At 36.4% G+C, this 20138-nt stretch overlaps 2 protein-coding genes, 1 non-coding gene and 1 pseudogene across 10 annotated transcripts in view; 2 read left to right on the top strand and 2 right to left on the bottom strand.

The window, feature by feature from the left end:
- Positions 1-20138, bottom strand: part of zgc:113135 — a 1020739-nt gene that overhangs the window by 2377 nt on the left and 998224 nt on the right. For 4 of the 6 annotated variants that reach the window (XM_087246654.2, XM_087246658.2, XM_087246657.1 and 1 more), the window contains one exon: positions 1907-2056. In XM_087246654.2, coding sequence (XP_087102780.1) covers positions 1907-1991 — 85 coding nt within the window. In that variant the 5' untranslated portion in view covers positions 1992-2056. Of the gene's footprint in view, positions 1-1906; positions 2057-2396; positions 2448-20138 lie in introns of those variants that run through there. The other 2 variants (XM_087246655.2, NM_001013306.2) reach the window with 2 other exon arrangements.
- On the top strand, positions 7232-7313 carry trnas-cga (transfer RNA serine (anticodon CGA)). The gene has a single exon. It is a non-coding gene; the product is annotated as a tRNA-Ser (tRNA).
- Positions 7479-10395, top strand: LOC148682205 (uncharacterized; annotated as a pseudogene).
- On the bottom strand, positions 10797-19821 carry LOC137490882 (uncharacterized). 3 transcript variants are annotated; one of them, XM_088650330.1, is made up of 4 exons: positions 19768-19821; positions 19054-19235; positions 14007-15138; positions 10797-13753 (listed from the first exon to the last, which is right to left on the bottom strand). In XM_088650330.1, exons 2-4 carry the CDS (start codon positions 19136-19138, stop codon positions 13705-13707), a joined length of 1266 nt encoding a protein of 421 aa, XP_088506456.1. In that variant the 5' UTR covers positions 19139-19235; positions 19768-19821; the 3' UTR covers positions 10797-13704. The 3 variants fall into 3 exon arrangements, with proteins under 3 accessions (XP_088506456.1, XP_087104811.1, XP_087104809.1); XM_087248685.1 differs by having other exon boundaries at positions 19054-19203; XM_087248683.1 differs by having other exon boundaries at positions 10797-15138; positions 19054-19203.

Below are 20138 nucleotides of genomic sequence, written 5' to 3'. Positions count from 1 at the left end.
GGTTCATTCCACTGTGGCAACCCCTGATGAATAAAGGGACTAAGCCGAAGGAAAATGAATGAATGAACTTGTGCAAATGCTTAATGCCATGTTTGCTGTAAACTGGAGTGATGAGAAGATGACAAACTTTGCTACTTGTTTTCATTCATTTGTACTTTTGTCTTTGTTTTCTTGCCTTTGTGTATGTCCTGAGGCTTAGCTATAGACCTACATGATGACATTTTATACCCGACAAGATGCAGAAATGCCATTTAAAAAAAAGGTTATCTGCTTTTTGTCCAATCGGGGACAGTGACAACGTAAATATACAAATAATAATGTTAACTCGGGGTTTGCGAATGTGAACTATCTGTTAATGAACACCCAGGATTATTTTATAACCCCAGGTATAGCATGAGCAGTGTGAAATGTATTAAGGTAACCCAGGATTCTGTTTATACAGGGTTAGACTGACCCAGGGTTAACAATTTTAAGGGTGAAAATTCCTAAGAATACTCAGCATCAGCTCTCAGAATAGACGGAGTACAAAGACAAACAGCGACATACAAAAATTCTTAATCATGTCATAGTGACCTGATCTCATTTGCTATTGATTTAAAACTTACAATTCAGTTCCCTATTGGAGAAATGACATGGAATAATAAACGGCTATACATGTTCATGACTATACATACAAAGAAAAATAAGAAAATATGACTTTGCAACATCAAGCAGCATTAGGCATGTGCCAGTATAAGATTCTGACAGTATGATAAGCTTGAATAAAAATATCATGGTTTTAAGGTTCTGAGATTACTGCTCTAAAATATATTCTTTTTAAATGTCTGGGTAAAAAACAATGAGATGGATTGATGGTGATTGTGTGGGTTTGGGCCAGATTGGGTAGAAAAACATGAACCTTAATTTAAAACCAAAGGAAAAATGAAGACTTGTTTATAAAAGATGAAGATGAAGAAGAAGAGGCCGTTTTTAATCTAAAACACTGCTTCTCCAGTGTGGATGGGGGAAAACGAAGATACATAGTTCCGTCCTGGATTCTCTTCTTGTAAGTTCAGACTTCTCAAGTTTGATCAAGGCTGCTGTCTCCCCCTCCTCAGTTTGATATGGAAAACAGACTATACCGAGGACACGGGTAAATCTTCAAAGGGAACAGTGTACTTAATAACTTCATTCACATCACCCTGGCTACGTTGTTTCACTTTCTCAACAATAAAATGAAAACATGATTTAAGGAACTGCCTATTTTCATTTTGATATTAGCAACTTAACAGACAGAAGAAATGTTGAGGCGTTGTGCTGCATTTATGACCCTCATCTTCACTGTGTGGATATTAATAACAAAACGGAGTCTATAAAAACTGCCTCTTTTCAATTTCAGTGAAAATACGAAACTTACCCTCTCATTTGCTGAATATCAGTTTAAATAATCGATAATGGCCATTACAAAAGTATAACAGACAATAAGTTTATACATTATAGGAAATAAAGGCAAGCGATCAGTCAATATACAGATTGTAGGCTATGTGGTTATATTAATCATTAACTTATCTTTGCGCTCAGCCAAAACACGTTACCTGAGAACAAGTAATAGATTCCAATGACCAAAGTCGAGGAATATGTCGTTAGATATAGACAACAAGATGAATGAAATATCACGTTTAATAAATATAGTGAGATTAGATTCAGCGGGAGATGCTTGATGAGCAGTCCGACGAGCACAGCTCTCATTTTGATAGATAATCTGCAGCGCTTGCCTGAGAGTGTGTGTGTGGTTACGTGTTGTGCGTTTTCAGCGTTTTGGTGTGGACAGATAGCTGTTCAGAAACGCTAGGTGGAATGCTAGTGTGGACATCGTTTTAAAACTAAAACGCACAAGTGTAAAAGGGGCCTTTTAATAAAAATCAACCTGTTTGTTCCTGCAGATCTTTCTGTTTGACTCTGAATTTTTCTTCAATCTTCACATCTTCACTCTCCTCTTTAATAAACGCCATCTTTATAACAGTGTGGAGATCAGTCGATTCTGGAGGAGTTTTTCTCTGAGTTTGGACACTTTATCCTGTTTAAAATGAACAAAACAATAAAAATGTCCTGTTTAAAATAAACAATGAACAGAAACAAAATAACTTCTCTTCAACACTTAACTACTTAAACAGTTTCTTTATATAAGAGTAATTAACAAAAAGAAATCAGGTAAAACGTTTCTTTAAAACACACACTTTTCTGTTACTTTATTAAAAAACGCCCTCTGTTACTTATAATAAATTAGTACTACGTTTTATAAAGGGTTAAAATAATATTTCCAACAGTAGTAACATAATTTAACATCATATAAAAAACTAAAACTTAAAAACTTTAACTTTAAAGCGGTTTATATCTGTAAACGTTTTAAAACAAACCTTACTCCAGTTGAATTACAGCGCTGAAGCGGCGCTGCCTGATGACGTCACACGACATGCCAAAATAAAAGTCTTTTTTGTTAAGCTTTTTTGCCACTTACTGTTGTAGTCATGACTAGGGCTAGATGGAATCTGCATGATATGAATATGTTTTTTGCAATTTCTGCTGAAAATTTTGGTAGAAATCTGCGGATTTCTGCAGAATGATTTTGGGGTTATCATAACTAAAACCTTAATATGGGAAAAAAACAATACCTTTTTTACTGTTAATTAATGTTCACAATGCAAATCCAAATAGATTCACTTTATTTGGTAAACAAAGCAAGTCTCTCATATAATATATCTACTAAAAGACAGAAAATATTACTTTACAAACGGCATTGTACTTAAATCCGATTAACATTTTCATATTAGTCAATGATATTACTGTAATTAATTTTAAGACTCAATAAATTTAGATTTACACATATTTACTCAAGGTAAATAAACAGAATTAATGATGGGCTAAAAATCTGCGGAATTCTGTGGAAAATCTGCGGAATTCTGCGTGCGCAGATTTCGCGTGGGCCTAGTCATGACTTATAGGCCTTTCGCACGCACATCCGGTTGAGCGATTGTTGCGTAAAATAATATAATAGTATAATAGTAAATATAATAATTAATTTATATGTAATCTTTCAAGCTTGTTCCCAGACAAGTCTCTGGGTCACTAATACTTTGTATTTCTGGAAAAACTGGGATGGAATTCTAGTAAATGGTGGCACTGTAGAGGATTGGCTTCCCGACAGTTTCACACCACCTAAAAATTCATTTGTTTTTAATTTATTTATTTATTGACCAGGCTAATCCAGCGAGAATATTTTTTTCTATGGTTGCATCTGCATTTTATTTTCTGTGATAGGCATATTGTATCTTTCTCAATTAATTCAATAAAGTTGTTCTTTAAACAGCTTATAAGCATTGTGATTTAAACCTGTATTTTGACCCTAATAGTAAATTGTTATTATGCACATCTGAAATCAAATCCATTTTTACTCTAATGAAAAATACATGTTGAAATAGAACACAAATAGACAAATGTATTTAATATTCCACAGTTTTATTTTTTGAGTAAATGGTTTTCACAATTTTTGCCTATAATTTAAATGTTCTCTCTTTGTGTTTAAGTGTACTGCGTGTATAGAAGAGTTGAATGATTTTATGCTCTTGATAAATGTGTACAGCTGTATATTTGTATAAATAAAAAATGATGACTGATTGTGGTGTGTTTTGTCATATGTACAGATTAAATTATAATATGTATCCTTTAAAAAAACTGTAATTATGTAATATGTGTTGGTTTAATGTTGAAAAAGTTGTTTAAGCATTCATTTCAACGTTAACTCATTTGGATAAATTATATGTTGAATATTTGTGGATTCTATCATGTTCCAATCTACCTAAAATGAACATCATTTCAACGTCAGATAGACAAACCAATTAGGTTGATTATATGTTGAAAATGCGTGGATTCTATAACGTTGTTTCGATCGACTGAAAATCAACATCGATTCAACGTTGGGTAAGTAACCCATTGCGACAATTTCAGGTTAGATTTAAATAGAGTGCCTGACGTCGTTTCAACATTACTCCGATGAGCAAAACGATGTTGAATCAACGTCGGTGATCAACGTGGATTCGATATCAAAAGAAACGTTGATTTTAGGTTTTTAGAAAAATACATGTTGTACTCGGCCTAAAATGTACATTCTTAAATGTTATTAATGGCAGAAATTCAGACATAGATTAAGGTACATCTGAACAGTGATTTCCAATATTAAAATCCAAATGTCAAAAAATGCCGTTTATTGTGTTTTGCAACCAAATTCTTCATATACATACAGTTGAAGTCAGAATTATTAGCCCCTCTGTTAATTATTTCCACAATTTCTGTTTAACAGAGAGAAGTTTTTTTTTTTTTTAACACATTTATGAAATAATATTTTACTAGATGTTATTCAAGACACTTCTAAACAGCTTACAGTTACATGTGAAGGCTTAACTAGGTTAATTAGGTTAGCTAGACAGGTAAGGGTAATTTATTAGGCAAGTTATTGTATAATGATGGTTTGTTCTGTAGACTATCGGGAAAAAAAAATATATATATATATATAGCTTAAAGGGGCTAATAATTCTGACCTTAAAATTAATTTAAAAATTTTAAAACTGCTTTTAGTCTGGCCAAAATCAAAGAAATAAGAATTTCTCCAGCAGAAAAAAAAAAAAAATCGGCAATACTGTGAAAGTTTATATTTATTTATAATAATAATTATTATTATTATCTGACTGTGAAAATTTCCTTGCTCTGTTAAGCATTATTATGGAAATATTTTGAAGTGGAAGAAAATATCAAAAGGGAGGCTCATAATTCTGACTTCAACTGTACTTGCTTGTTTTTTACTAATTTACTTTTGTATTTGCATTTTAATTTATTTTAAAATAGGATTTATTTATATATATAGTCATTTTATTTATGTAATATGCTTGCTGTGTTTACATAAGAATCCTCTACCTTTTATACTTTAGTTTTAATTAATTTAAAAATTGTATTTTATATATAATTGTTTTATTTCTGTCATATGCTTGCTGTGTGTGTTTCGATGTATATTTTGTAATAAACTGCAATATATTTAAACAGTAAGGTCTTTATCTTTATTGATTGCCTGCATCATTTCAGAGAAAACAAGTACAAACTGTAAATTCTAATTACTTTCATTTGTAAAATAGATTATAAAAATTTGGTATTTTTTCTCAAGCAATGCAAAGTGCATTATTTATTACATACTACATGCATCCATTTAAAAACCTGGTTAGTGATGGGAAGTTCGGATCATTTTACTGGCTCGGATCTTTGAGTCTTTTTTCTAGTCATTTCATTCACTTGGTTCAATTTGCCAAAATGTTATTAAAATTTTACGAATTGCTTCCAAACACATCTACAACTAGCTCAAAAGGTTGATTGCATGACACATAAGTCATAAATAGAATACTATAAGAAAGAGAAAATAATAATTCAATGTTTCCCTGCTCTTTTGTCAATGAAAGCATTTTTGTCACTTTGCTCAGCTCAACTCTTCATGTCTTCTAATGTCAGTGGTTCGTTCATGTTACACTGGCAGTCACATATAATCTTAACTAATGTACACAGTCTGAGCCGATAGAAGCCATCATAATTAGTTCACCTTTTAAGTCTTGAGTCATTTGTTATTTACGCGACAGAATGACTCAAACCTGAGAACTCGAGAGATGAGCGGTTCAATTCTTTTTTCCAGCTCTAAACGCATATAATTGGCCCGTGAGGAACGAGTGACTCAGACCCGATAGAGGACTTGTTCATGATTGACCCATTACTAAACCTGGTTGGAGATATCTGCTCCAGTCGGGAATTGAACCTTCAACCTTGTGATCTACCCAAAGTGTTATTTATGGACATATTTCTTGAACTAGTACTGTTATATATGCATTGAGTAGTTTCTGGTGGGCAGAAATGCCAAAATAAAACCTTAATTTCACTTCTTTCTTTCTGAATTTCTCAAATTTTCTTCTTTTTTTCATATTTTTTTCTTCCCCTTCCAAAACAGACTATTGTTTCCCAGCTTTAGTGGAATCGGTAGAGGGTCCAGGGTTCAAGTCCCTGTTCGGGCATGCAAGACTCTTTGTGGAGCCACAGCTTTTGCCTTTGAGCTATCGCTTGCTGAAAGTTTCATCTAGATGCACAACACGTGTACTAGGCATGAGGACATGGGAGTACAGGCTGTCTTGTAGTCGTGGCTGAGTGGTTAAGGCGATTGACTTGATATCCATTGGGGTCTACCCCTGCAGGTGCAAGTCCTGCAGACTATACCCACATCCTGTTACTTTTTAAAATTGCAACAGTCATCAATTGTTTGCATTTCCAGTGTTTCTGGGGAAAAGTGTTGTGCTGGTAGGAGAAGAAAAACAACAGTGTGTGCTCACTGAACAGGAAGGACCATATCACATGGAGGAACATACCAAACAAGGACTGCAATGGCTGTCCCATAGCTCGCCGTGATTGTATAGTGGTTAGTACTCTGTGTTGTGGCCTCAGCAACCCTGGTTTGAATTCCGGTCATGGCAGGTTTTTCAAGGTGACATTGGCGTTGCACTCTGTGTTGCCATCCGTAATCTCCAGCCTCCTTGTAGTGCAGGCTGTGCTAATGGCACATCCTGAATGTTTACCTTTCCTAAAGTGTGGAAGACTAGGGATTCGATATGAGCAACGGGACCTTTGATGCCAGCATGCTGTGAAGATAAGCATTGATCAAGTTAGGCTTCTAAGGCATGGAAGGAATCTTTTCAATTGTTAAGTCTCTGTTCATTGCCACAACAACAAAAAGACCTTCTGCAGTTGTCATTGATCTATTTAATGTCTCCTACATGACATGGAGTCCAAACTATTGTGTTGTACCGATGTCTGCACCTACAGCAACCATAAACCCAACCTCACAGTAAACTGTTGTGTTTTAGCAACATCTACACCAACCATAAGCATAAACCCAACCTCACGGTAAACTTTTGTCTACCGTAAAGGTCTGCGCCGACCACAAAGCTAAACATTGCCTACTTGAGAAGCCTTGTCATGAAGCACGTATAGCTCAGTCGCTAGAGCATCAGACTTTTAATCTGGGGGTCCAGGGTTCAAGTCCCTGTTCGGGCGTGCAAGACTCTTTTTGTGGAGCCACAGCTTGTGCCTTTGAGCTATCGCTTGCCGAAAGTTTCATCTGGATGCACAACACGTGTACTAGGCATGAGGACATGGCTGTACAGTCAGTCTTGTAGTTGTGGCCGAGTGGTTAAGCCGATGGACTCGAAATCCATTGGGGTCTCCCTGCGCAGGTTCGAATCCTGCTGACCACGTCCAGGCAGTGTGCAGGACTTACTTTGCAACCTTCCATGATTGTATGCAACTACATTGTTTCTTGGGAAAAGGGCAGTGCTGGAAGGGAATTTTAGTGCAGGCTGTGCTAATGGCATGTCCTGAATGCTTACGTTTCCTAAAGTGTGGAAGACTAGGGATTCGATATGAGCAACGGGACCTTTGATGCCAGCATGACTACGTCCAGGCAGTGTGCAGGACTTAGTTTGCAACTCCATTATTTCTTGGGGAAAAGGGCAGTGCTGGAAGGGAAAAGCAACAAAAATAAAACGGCAGCGCATGCTGTCTTACTGCACTGGGGGCCTTCCATTTTTAAAGACATATGACAGAGAGTGACAGTTTAGTGGCTTTCCTGTAGCTCGCTGTGATCGTATAGTGGTTAGTACTTTGTGTTGTGGTCGCAGTAACCCTGCTTCGAATCCAGGTTATGGCAGGTTTTTCAAGGTGACATTGACGTTGCACTATGTGTTGCCATCCATAATCTCCAACCTCCCTTTAGTGCAGGCTGTGCTAATGGTACGTCCTGAATGTTAGAGGAGCGGCGTCACACCGCCCTGTAGCTTTAGCTCAAAAAAATGAAATGCGGCCATACATACCTCCGGCCACGTAAACCCCGGTCTCCAGAAACGTCCGTGTATATTTATATATATATATATATATATATATATATATATATATATATATATTAGGGGTGTAACGGTTCACAAAAATCACGGTTCGGTTCGATATGACACAGTGGTGTCACGGTTCGGTATGTTTTCGATAACGGAAAAAAAAAAAGCCATAGGATTTCTCTGATTTAAATTTTTTATGTATTAAAACTAACATCATTAAAGTATGATCTTGTTTTTATTTCCTTTACTTTAAACAGTGATACAGCTATACTTCCGGGTTTTCTACTTAGCAGCAAATAAAACAAATCCTTCTTTATACTCAAAACCAAAAAGCTGCCAATAAAATATTAATATACTATTGTAGTAGTTAAACAAATTAAAAGAAAAGAACAATTTAGTTTTTATAAGGAACTCAGTTTCAATCAATTTTAAGTATTTTTTTCTTTTCAGAAAGATGTGTGTCCACCTTATCTTCTGACAGCACAGATCTGGTTGATTTGACCGTCACCTGCCATTTTAGTGGATCTGAAAGCAGGAATTATCTGACTGAAATGGGCTTATGAAGGAATAATGTAACGGGGTTCTATTACATTTAACATTTTTTTAAAACCCGAAATTTCCACTACCGATTAAGATCCCTCATATGCACAGCTATAAATGAACCGATCGCCTCTGTGATTTGTTTTGCCCTGTTCGAATCTGTAGGAATTGCCTGTCTGAGTGCTGTTCCAGTTCCAGTTACTGATTCCATGATGTCAGTGTAAATGAAATGGTATGCTCAAATATTACCGCTAAAATAGCTTACTGTCTTAGCAGATGTTATTGTTATTTTCCACCACTCTCTTGGTGGTGGTGATGATGCGCGATGTATCTGAAGAGTGGTGGGGGCGTGTGTGTGTGACGAATCTGAAGAGCAGTGGAGGCATGTGCGTGCGATGTACCTGAGGGGCGGGGGTGAGTTGTGCGAAACGTACCTGAAGAGCTGAGAGGGATGCGGTGGAGAGAGGTGTGCATCGAATTTAAGCAACGGGGGGAGACGCGCGATTTCCAGAAGATTATCATTCATTTGCGGGCATCGAGGAGTCTCTTTGCATTGGCAGGAGACTCGTGAAACTTCCGGGAGTCTTGGGATGTCTGGGATTACGTTAATGTTACTAGCCATTTTGCAAGGTAATAAAGCGCTTGCCGGACTGGATAGTGTTTGGAGGAGGGCGAATGTGGTGATATGTGAACAGGTTATTGAGATTGGCAGTTTTGTCAGTTCCAGGAAGTTGTCTCTGTCTCTTGCTCCCTCTCCTGTATCTACAACCACCTCCTTGATATCATCTGTTGCTGCTGGAGCTGTAAGAAACTCTTAAATTAAGTGGTAACACTTTACAATAAGGTTCATTAGTTAATGCCTTTACTAACATGAACTAATCATGAACAACACTTAAACAGCATTTATTAATTATTAATCATATTTGAACATTTACTAACGCATTATTAACATTCAAGTCCATGCTTGTTAACATTAGTTAATGCACCATGAGTTAACATGAACTAACAATGAACTACTGTATTTTCATTAACTAACGTTTATTAACATGAATAAATACTGTAGTAAATGTATTGTTCAGTGTTTGTTCATGTTAGTAAATGCATTACTTAACATTAACTAATGAACCTTATTGTATAGTGTGACCAATTCAGTTTGTTTTTTACACACAATGAAAGTTTAAATAAGCATTCTTTATAAGTGATATGCAATCATGTAATGCATATTTATTTATCCTTCTTTTATTTATATAGGATGTGAAAGTTTCTGCCTCATCCTCTGGTACCAATTCTGCTCCTCTTGCACCTGTGATTTCTGCATTAGCTAGTACCACCTCTTTTTTAGTCCCTTCTACTGCTCCATCTGTGGCTGGTCCCACGGCTTACCGTACTGCTGACATGGAGAGTGCTCCTGGCTCAGATCCTTGCTTGCTGCCTTTAAAGCTGATAGGGACCATACCACCTCAGAATCAGAAGTGGATTTCATCAGCTCTGTGGACAAACTAGCGGCTGCGCACTGATCTGAAGCTGTGGTATAATCCACCAGAGCCAGCACTCAATTATTAATAATAATAATAATAATTCCTTACATTTATATAGCGCTTTTCTGGGCACTCAAAGTGCTTTACACAGTGGGGCTGCCGGCCCAATTATCATCAGACTCCCACTTCAGAGCATTTTTCACACACAAACTCCTATTGTAGATGCCTTATCATCTTTGGAAGGTCAGACTGTCCTGCGGTGTGTGTGGAAAACAGCTCGATAGGTTGATAGGTACTACTCAATGATTACTGAGACTCTCTAGTGCAATTAAGCTGGTAGTAAAAAAGCTCACATTTCCATTATCAAGACCATCAGCTGGACTTGTCCTTGACACAGAATGGAGTTCCGACTGATCCTGACAAGAAGGTAAATATACACAGATAATTTAGCCTTTGTCGCAATTGTTTGTCATTCAGGCATACCATAAATTAGTTTGTTTAAATGTCTGCCATTATTTTATCTGTTTTTCACTTCGTTTCTTAATACAGATATGCCTGTGACATGCGAGTGATCCGTTTTCTGAGGGAGAGGACCTTATATACCTTATATATATATATAGTGGATTAGCTTAACGGGAAGAAGATTCATTTGAACGGGGCTTTAAACAAATTGACTCTTTAGATCCGAACAAACAAATCTTCCAGCGATCGTTCGAGTGGACAGTCGAGTTTATTATGGCTGTTGCTATCAAAAATAAAAACCCATTTATGTTTGAGGAGGGTAACAAGATCGAAGTTTAAGACATTAGATTCATAAATATACACAGGCACCTTTCTTTATACAAAATGAAACTTTATTGACCAATCTAACAGAAACAAACACCTAACACAAACACACATTCATACAAGTGTAGAGAAGGGTAAAGAAAGTAAAGTGAGAGGTTGAGAGAATGTAATGATAGGAAAACCTCAGATTTTGTAAGAGCAAACCAAAGGCAAAGGGGCCAGTCATGAGGTCTACTGGTTTGCGACGCACTAAACTGAACTAGACTCTCAATGGAAAATAAAGAAAGGAAGGTATCTCAGATGTTAAAGTCCGAGCTGTACGATTAACCCTTTCCGTCTGGGTCTCCGCCTGCTTTCTTGGAGGTTTCTTTGCGTAGGTCTCGTTCTTAGGTCGTTGCTATGACTTGGGTTGAAGAGAGAGTCACTTTTTAGAAGAAGAGTTGAAGAGGAGCTCTTTCTAAAGAAGAGCAAGTTGAAGAGGTTGCAGAGTTTGAAGAGGTTGCGGTTTTGAGAGCACGGTTCCAGAGAGTTGCAGAGCAGGTTTAGGAGAGCTGCTGGTTAAGAGAGCATGGTTCAAGAGAGCGAGGGTGTTGCTTTGAACAAGCTTTATAGGGCGGGTTCGGATCCACCCTCCATGGAAAGTTGACCAATTAGATACTAACTTCCTTGAATCCTGGTTTTATGGCTCTTTGTTTAAAGAAGAGGAATTTGCATAGGCAAAATTTATGCAAACTGAGGCAGATATGTTTAAGTCTCTTAAAATGTGAATATGTTGCACTCGCATTAACATGAAATGTCAACGATCAAATAGTACAGCAAGTTAGCTTCAAAACAACTCTAAACATGACGGTTTATGAGCTTGTTTAGCTGCAGTAGAGTTAAACACTGTATGCAGAAGTATTAAAGAGTCAATGAAATGGCAGGTCTTGATATGAGGACTCCCGAGTAGCCACAGCATACTGGGGTAGCTAGCACAACAACTTTTATATACCCATTGATGAGTAATGCAGGCATCCAATCAGGATTTACCACATCTGGAGTCTTGGAATCATCACAGTGTAGTAATATTGTAAAACTTTATACATGTCGCTCTGCCTAAATCATAAAATATTGAAAGTTTGTTTTCTACTCAAAAAAAATACATGTAGTAAACTAGAAAGAATCTTGAACCTAAAACTAAAGAAACTTTACAAACAAAAGCTGTAACACAGGACAATTGAATGGGCTTTCTAAACTTGAGGCCCTCGTATACTTTAAACTTACTGTCCTGGAGCTCTATCCTCTTTGATGTGTGGTGTCTTCCCAGTGATTTGTTTCTTATTCAGGGAGTCAGACAGAGAACATCGTCCAAAACAACACTAGCTACATGAATACACTGGAGAGTGGAGTACAGATGTATCCGCACCTGTACAATCACTTGCAAAGAGATTTAAGCCGCAGAGGTGCTGTTTGCCAGATGGTTATGAAGCCGCCATCATTGTCTTTACGGTAAATGCGAGGAGCGCAACACATTTACAACCACGCCTCGAAAACAGTATACCCTCACTCAGCCTTTCCAAACATTATTCAGACATGAAACATCCTTTGCACATGAGAAAATGTTTTGCTGCATTCATGTCATGTTGTCCATGTGCAGAATGAGCGAAACTCTGTAGACTCTGATCAAATCTGTACGGTTTCTCTCCAGTGTGAATCCTTTTTGGTGTTTTCAGATGTGTTAACTGATTAAACCTCTTGTCACTGTGTGGACACTTACGGTCTCTCCAGTGTGAATCGTCTGGTGCGGTTACAATTTTGGAGCTGTAATAAAAGTCTTCTCAAGGCCCATACACACCGGGATGCTTTTCATTTGCGTTTATGATCAGCGTTTTACGAGTAGTTTTTCAGCATTCAAACCCCAGTGATTTTCACTGGCTTCAAGCAGAAGAGTATGCAAACCACTCTTTGATGTTAGATGGTGCTACACAACTTCAAGCTTCCGACATCCGCTTGTAACACAGAAGAAGATAGAAAGTTCACACACTTGTTGTTAGAGTTATTGGTGACTCGAACAAGATGGTTCAAGCAGCAGCGCCAGCTCTAGCGAAGAAGAAATTATTATTGTTCACCAGTGCAATAAGCAGCTCCACGTTCATATCACATTGACAATTTTGCACTTGAGTGCCTCCAAGTGCTGTTTACTGTAACTTCAGCAGCTCCGTGCACATGAACAAAAGTGTCAACCTAACTGGTGGAGAAGGTTTTGACACGGCACGTCAAATAAAAAAAAAAAAAAACGAGCATAAGGCGTTTTTTTTAATTGACGCTTTTACACCTGGCGTTTTGCACGTTGCTGTGCACGATCACACTGACGCCGTTTATATAGTTACAAGACGTTAAACGTTGACGGTAAACATAAGCAAAAAACATCTCAGTGTGCACGGGCATTCACACTCAAGACCATATATTCTTGCACACCAGTGTGGATCTTCATGTGTTTATTAAGGTTTGCTAATCGGTTGAAACTCTTCCCAACTCTGAGTGCAATAGTTTCTCTCCAGTGTTGGTCTTCATGTTTAAGGTCGAGGAGTTGCTGAAACTCATTCCACACCGGAGCTGCGGTCACACTAGAGTTTGAGCATGGGAAATTGTTTTGTATGGTGCTGCAAAAAGGGGTGGGATTAAACAAAATGATTAGTCATTAAAAAAGTGAGCGATTGGTCCATATTTTAAATTTCTTTCAAAAGAGGTCATGTTTTGATCTTTAATTGGTCTCACACAGTCAAGTGATACGATATTGCAGGTCAGAGTTCACCAAGCTTGATCTTTGCAACGTAGTGAACTGTGAAACTTGATGCATGAAATTGCGTTTCAGGTCTGATGCATTCAAGTGTGTATGAATGGTAGTCTATGGGGAGAAAAGTCCAGTGTGACCACGGCTCAAGTGCAAGTGAATGGTTTCTCTCCAGTGTGGCTCAACATGTGTAGATGAAGGGATGATGATCGGCTATAACTCTTCCCACACTGAGTGCATGTGAATGGTTTCTCTCCAGTGTGAATCCTCATGTGTTGATAAAGGGATGATGATTGGCTGAAACTCTTCCCACACTGAGTGCATGTAAAGGGTTTCTCCCCAGTGTGAATCCTCATGTGTTTATTAAGGTTTGATGATTGGCTGAAACTCTTCCCACACTGAGTGCATGTGAATGATTTTTCACCAGTGTGGATTCTCATGTGTTGATTAAGGTGTGATGAGCAGTTAAAACTCTTTCCGCACTGAGTGCATGTGAATGGTTTCTCTCCAGTGTGGATCCTCATGTGTTGATAAAGGGATGATGATTGGCTGAAACTCTTCCCACACTGAGTGCATGTAAAGGGTTTCTCCCCAGTGTGAATCCTCATGTGTTTATTAAGGTTTGATGAGCGGTTAAAACTCTTCCCACACTGAGTGCATGTGAATGGTTTTTCTCCAGTGTGGATCTTCATGTGATCATTAAGGGATGATGATTGGCTGAAACTCTTCCTACACTGAGTGCATGTGAATGGTTTCTCTCCAGTGTGGATCTTCATGTGTTGATTAAGGTTTGATGATTGGCTGAAACTCTTCCCACACTGAGTGCATGTGAATGATTTTTCACCAGTGTGGATTCTCATGTGTTGATTAAGGTGTGATGAGCAGTTAAAACTCTTTCCGCACTGAGTGCATGTGAATGGTTTCTCTCCTGTGTGGATTCTCATGTGTTGATTAAGGTGTGATGACCGGTTAAAACTGTTTCCACACTGGGTGCATGTGAATGGTTTCTCTCCAGTGTGGCTCATCATGTGTAGATTAAGGGATGATGATTGGCTGAAACTCTTCCCACACTGAGTGCATGTGAATGGTTTCTGTCCAGTATGGATCCTCATGTGTAGATTGAAGTTTGATGATTGACTGAAACTCTTCCCACACTGAGTGCATGTGAATGGCTTCTCTCCAGTGTGGATCCTCATGTGTTGCTTAAAGTGGGAGGAGCAGTTAAAACTCTTCCCACACTGACTGCATGAGAATGGTTTCTCTCCAGTGTGGATCCTCATGTGTAGATTAAAGTTTGATGATTGGCTAAAACTCTTCCCACACTGAGTGCATGTGTATGGTTTTTCTCCAGTGTGGATTTTTTTGTGTTTACTAAGGGCTGATATTTGGTTGAAACTCTTCCCACACTGAAGGCATGTGAAGGATTTCTTACCAGTGTGGATACTCATGTGAATCTTAAGACTGCTTTTGCTTGCCAAACTCTTTCCACACTGGGTGCAGGTGAAACGATTCTTGTCTCTCCTTTTTAAAATACCATCAGTCTGTAAATGAGTTTTTTCCTCAATTTTGACATGATGTTCCTCCTCTTTACTTCCCTCTTTCTCTTCAATTAGGTCTGAAATAAATAAATAAAACATAAGTTTTTATTAAGTCTTAAAAACTCCCATTAAAAGCTAAAAAGTAAAGACACTGGATACATTGGCTACACCACTGTAATTTTGATGCACATTAAATGTAAAATTAATCAGATCATATTTTGTTTGGTCCACTAACGTGTAAACATTTAAGCAGATTCAATTCAATTCATCTTTATTTATCTAGTGCTTTTACAATGTAAATAGTGTCATTGGCTATATTCATGGCAAAAACATATACTAATACATAATACAATAAATAATCATAAAATCAAATCAGTTTCTTAACAAACATGCATTATATAAAAAAAGTAACAGCAGCACTAAAAACAGTCATAAACAATCTTTTAGTTTGATTATAGATAAATATTCTAAAAGTGCTCCAGAAGGCACCTTTTCAAACATTTCTTAAAAACATTTAAAATACTTTACGAATGAAAACGTGAAAAACAGTGCACAAGCTTCAGCTGTGAATATCGAGCTTTGTCCAGGAATACTCTTTCTGAAACACTCTGAACCAATCTCTGCTGCAGCAGATACTCATCCATCTCATTTTGAACCATCTGTATACACTGGTACATAAGTTGGTAGATTGCATCGGATATGTATAAATTCTTCCTGATCAACATTTGGGTGGATTTCCCTTTTTTTAAACTGAGACAATTGCATTATAATAGATGGCTTTTTAATTTGGCTTTTAGGTGGTATATGGCATACATGTATCGTTGTTATTATATCCAACTAATATTAGATGATATTATTAATATATAGATTAATATCCAACTTCTCCAAGTGAGTTTTTATTTGAATTCCAAAGGATCTGATGTATCTGGGTCTGGCTTCATAGAGATGCTGATATTGAGGGTGGAAAACGGTAGAATATGCTGGATTGTCTTTATTAGCTTTCAGCTTGACTGCATATTTGAGAGCCAGTTTTAATCTTCTGTTGTAAAGTGACATTTCTTCTGCTGCCGTAAATACACTTTGAATTGGAGAAGTCCTGTATGCTCCAAGAGCAAGTCTCAGTCCTGTATAATGTTCCGTATCAAGCATCTTTATGTATGATACCCTTGCAAATCCGTAAACTACACTCCCATAGTCCATTTTTGATCTAATAAGTGTCCTACTAAGTCTTAAGAGTATCGCCCTATCTGCTCCCCATTTGATCTTTGCTAAAATTTTTATGACATTTATTGCATTAAAACATCTATTTCATAATACTTTAATATGATAAATAAAAGACAACTTATTGTCAAAACTTATTCCTAGGAGCTTTATCTCGTTCACAACTTGTATAGTATAATTTATATACTATATATAATTTGTCTTTCGACTGTATACATATTTTCCTTTATAACTAATACATATATCATCTACATAAAAACTACAAAATATAGTATTCCCAACAGCATTTACAATGTTATTAATTTTAATACTAAATGGTGTTACTAATAGTATACTTCCTTGGGGCACTCCAGATTCTTGTATATGCAATTCAGATAATATAGTTTTAATACGCACACGAAAAACTCTTTTGGATAAAAAAATTGCAATAAAATTAGGCAAATTTCCAGCTCCAGGTAGTATCATAGATCTTGTCCAGATCAAAAAGCAAAAAAAAAAAAAAACACTACTGTGTTCTTTTTTTAATAAATCAGTCTCGTACAAAAGATTCTAATCGTATAAGATGGACAAGAGTACTTTTCCCTCTTCTAAACCCACACTGATATTTATTAATCTTCTGTTCTTTTTCTAAAATCCACAATAAACAATCATTAATCATTCGTTCTACTGTTTTGCAAAGGCAACTGTTAAGGCTATTGGACAATAATTATTTGAATGATCTTTTCCTGGTTTAGGTATTGGTATAATAATAGCTACTTTCTAAAATGCTGGTATTTCTCCTGATTTGCAGATACTGTTAACCCGACAAGATGCGGAAATGCCATCTAAAAAGGTGACCTGCTGTTTATCCAAATCAGGGACATTGACAACATAAACATACAAATAACAATGTTAACCCGGGATTTGCGATTGTGAAATGTCTGTTCATGAACACCAGGTATAACATGAGCAGTGTGAAAGGAGATTACAGATAACACAGGATTCTCCCTGACTCTTTATCCCTCCTTTCTGCTTTATAGCCATGCTTATTGAAAGTAACACCATCGTCATGTTACATAAACTTTGCAAAACTCGCTGTGCCGACACCTCTGCACAAAAGGCTGTTAATTTGGTTTCATGGCACATGAGCGGCGCTTATTTTATCGGCGTGCATGCAAACAACCAGGATTCACACAAGAGCATGTGCAAGGTGCGCGGGAATGTTTTTCTGTATGCATGCATCAGATCGCTTTCACAAACTTTGTTTCAGTTGCACATTGAGAATAACAAACTCGCAAGTGTAAAAGTTGCTAAATGTAAATGGACCCTAATGTCTTTAATCTGGGATTGCCAATAATCATATCTCAATGCTTTTACTAGGGGACAATTTTTTTTGCCGCCCGCAGGAAAATCCCACCCTGGGCGATCGCCCACATTGCCCATGCCTAAATCCACCACTGGCAATGCTAAACGTTATTGTTCCACTATTATTTGTCTGTTTTGTCTCACCTCATCCCACAACATCAATATAGTTTAGAATAATGTACAATGCTTTATAATAATCAATTATTTTAGTGTCAATTTCATTCAGCATGTTTAAAATTGGGCCATCCACGTTTTCCGACATACTTTAAACCAGGGTTTCTGCAGGTTTCACCAAGTTAAATTTAAGACTTTTAATGACCATTTTGAATGAACTTTTAGTCTCATGAAGGGCTAAAGAACTTTTCAAATGATTTTGTATTTGTCCTATGCAAAAATATTATAATAAAAAAATATTATATTATTTTGGATATTTCTTAGCAAAAGATTTTAAATGTTGTGTAAAAAAGCAAGCTTTACTGGTATCCACACACTTTTTATCCAAAATAAACTTTCTTAAAAAAAAAAAAAAATAACCAAACGTTATAAAAACTATAATAAACTAAATTTATGCACAATAATCTGTCCAGGTCATGTCCTCAGTAGTTAAATACATGGAGCACATTTAATCAAATGTTATTGTAAGGAAAATAATTAAACCATTATGATAAATAGAGTTAAAATGACCTTTTTCAATAAAAAAGTTTAAAGTTTATTGAGATGGATTGTTGGTGATTGTATGGGTTTTGGCCAGATTGGATAGCAAAATATGAACAAAGGAAAATAAAGACTTGCTTAAAAAAGATGTAAGACCTACAACACAATATTTCAGTAAATTTAGGACTTAGAATATACAACATTTTAGGACCCCGTGGTAACCATGTTTAAACACAATATCCCTGGTGATTAGTTATAATAATAATGATGTAATTCTAAATCAGATACTATCTGTGAGAACTAGTAATAACTACTAGAAACAACTTTAAACCCATAAAGAAGTTGATTAAAAAAGGGAATTGTGATCAATGTGACATATGCAAATGGGAAGTACTAAGCCAACACTATCACTGTAATATCTTCTATGAGAATATCGTCAGCTCAGTTACTTTTTTTAAATTTATTGTTTTTATTTATTTATATATAGTGCCAGTGCGCAGGTATGCTTTTCAAACAGTAGGAGAACAAGAAAAGAAGGTTAAAAAGGTAGAGAAAATGGGAGACTGATAATACATGAAATGAATGACAAAAGACACAAGAACAAGTGATGAAAGAAACTCATTCCTGTCTTTAAATGACTGCTTATGTGCATTTAAGAGAACTAGGTAGCACATTCAGGGCTGCAAGATGGATTTAATTTAGTATTCTTATTATTAAAATATATCTGAATGAGGATCAGATGACTGAGTTGGTCTTTGAGAATTAAAACTAACCTGTTTGTTCCTGCGGATCTTCCTGTTTGACTGTGAATGTTTCTTCAATCTCCACATCTTCTCTCTCCTCTTTAATAAACGCCATCTTTATAACAGTGTGGAGGTCAGTCAATTCAGCAGCAGTTTTTCTCTGTGTTTGGACACTTTATCCTGTTTAAAATGAATAAAACAATAAAAATGTCCTGTTTAAAATTAAAAAACAGTGAACAAAAACAAGATAATTTCTCTTCAACACTTCAACAGTTTCTTTATATGAGAGTCATTAACAAAAAGTAATCAGGTAAGTCTGAGCAAGAAACAATAGCCACAAATCAGCTGATTAAAACTAGTACTCCATTTTTCAAATTTTATTGATGTATACTTGGAATAGAATGACAATATGCTATTTAATAAATTTTACCTTCACTAAAACACTTATTACACACTTTACTGTTGCTTTTTTCAAACTTTATTCAGGTATGTTTTTAATTGTTTAGTTTGTTTGATTTATTTTATTGTCTGCTTACAGCAACGTTGTAGCACTTATTTGCACAAGACAAGAATTTCCTCTCAGGGACAAATAAAGTTTATCCTATCTTATTCAAACAATAGACCTTACAGTTAGTAAAATAGTACTTTGTTGTACTAAAGGGTTAAAATAACATTAAATAGCATTAAATTAACCTGAAATTTTAATCAGTCGGTTTACATCTGTGTAAAAGCTTTAAAACAAACCTTTCTCCAGTTGAATCACAGTGTGGGAGCGGCGCAGCCTTATGACGTCACACCACCATTCCACAATGAAAGTCTTTTTTTTTAGCTTTGTCCCCCTACTCACTCTTATATGAGTCATGACTTATCGATACATTTCTCCCTTATTTTCCACTTTATAATTTATCTGCTTTCTGTCTTGTATTTGTAATGTATGGGGAAAACATCAAATTCTCAAAAATTTTTATATAAATTTATATACGTTGTTACGTCCCTGATGGTAAGTGTCTAGGAGCGGGAGTAACAGTGAAAAGTTTTAAAAATGTTGGTTGGGGTGAGTGTGGGTCAGTCCCCTGCCTTCACGACAACACACCAAATTCAAGTTAAATAATTTA

This window comes from Danio rerio, chromosome 4 (assembly GCF_052040795.2).
Source record: "Danio rerio strain M-AB ecotype USA chromosome 4, GRCz13ab, whole genome shotgun sequence".
Classification (NCBI taxonomy): Eukaryota; Metazoa; Chordata; class Actinopteri; order Cypriniformes; family Danionidae; genus Danio; species Danio rerio.
This window is presented reverse-complemented; position numbering and strand designations above follow the sequence as displayed.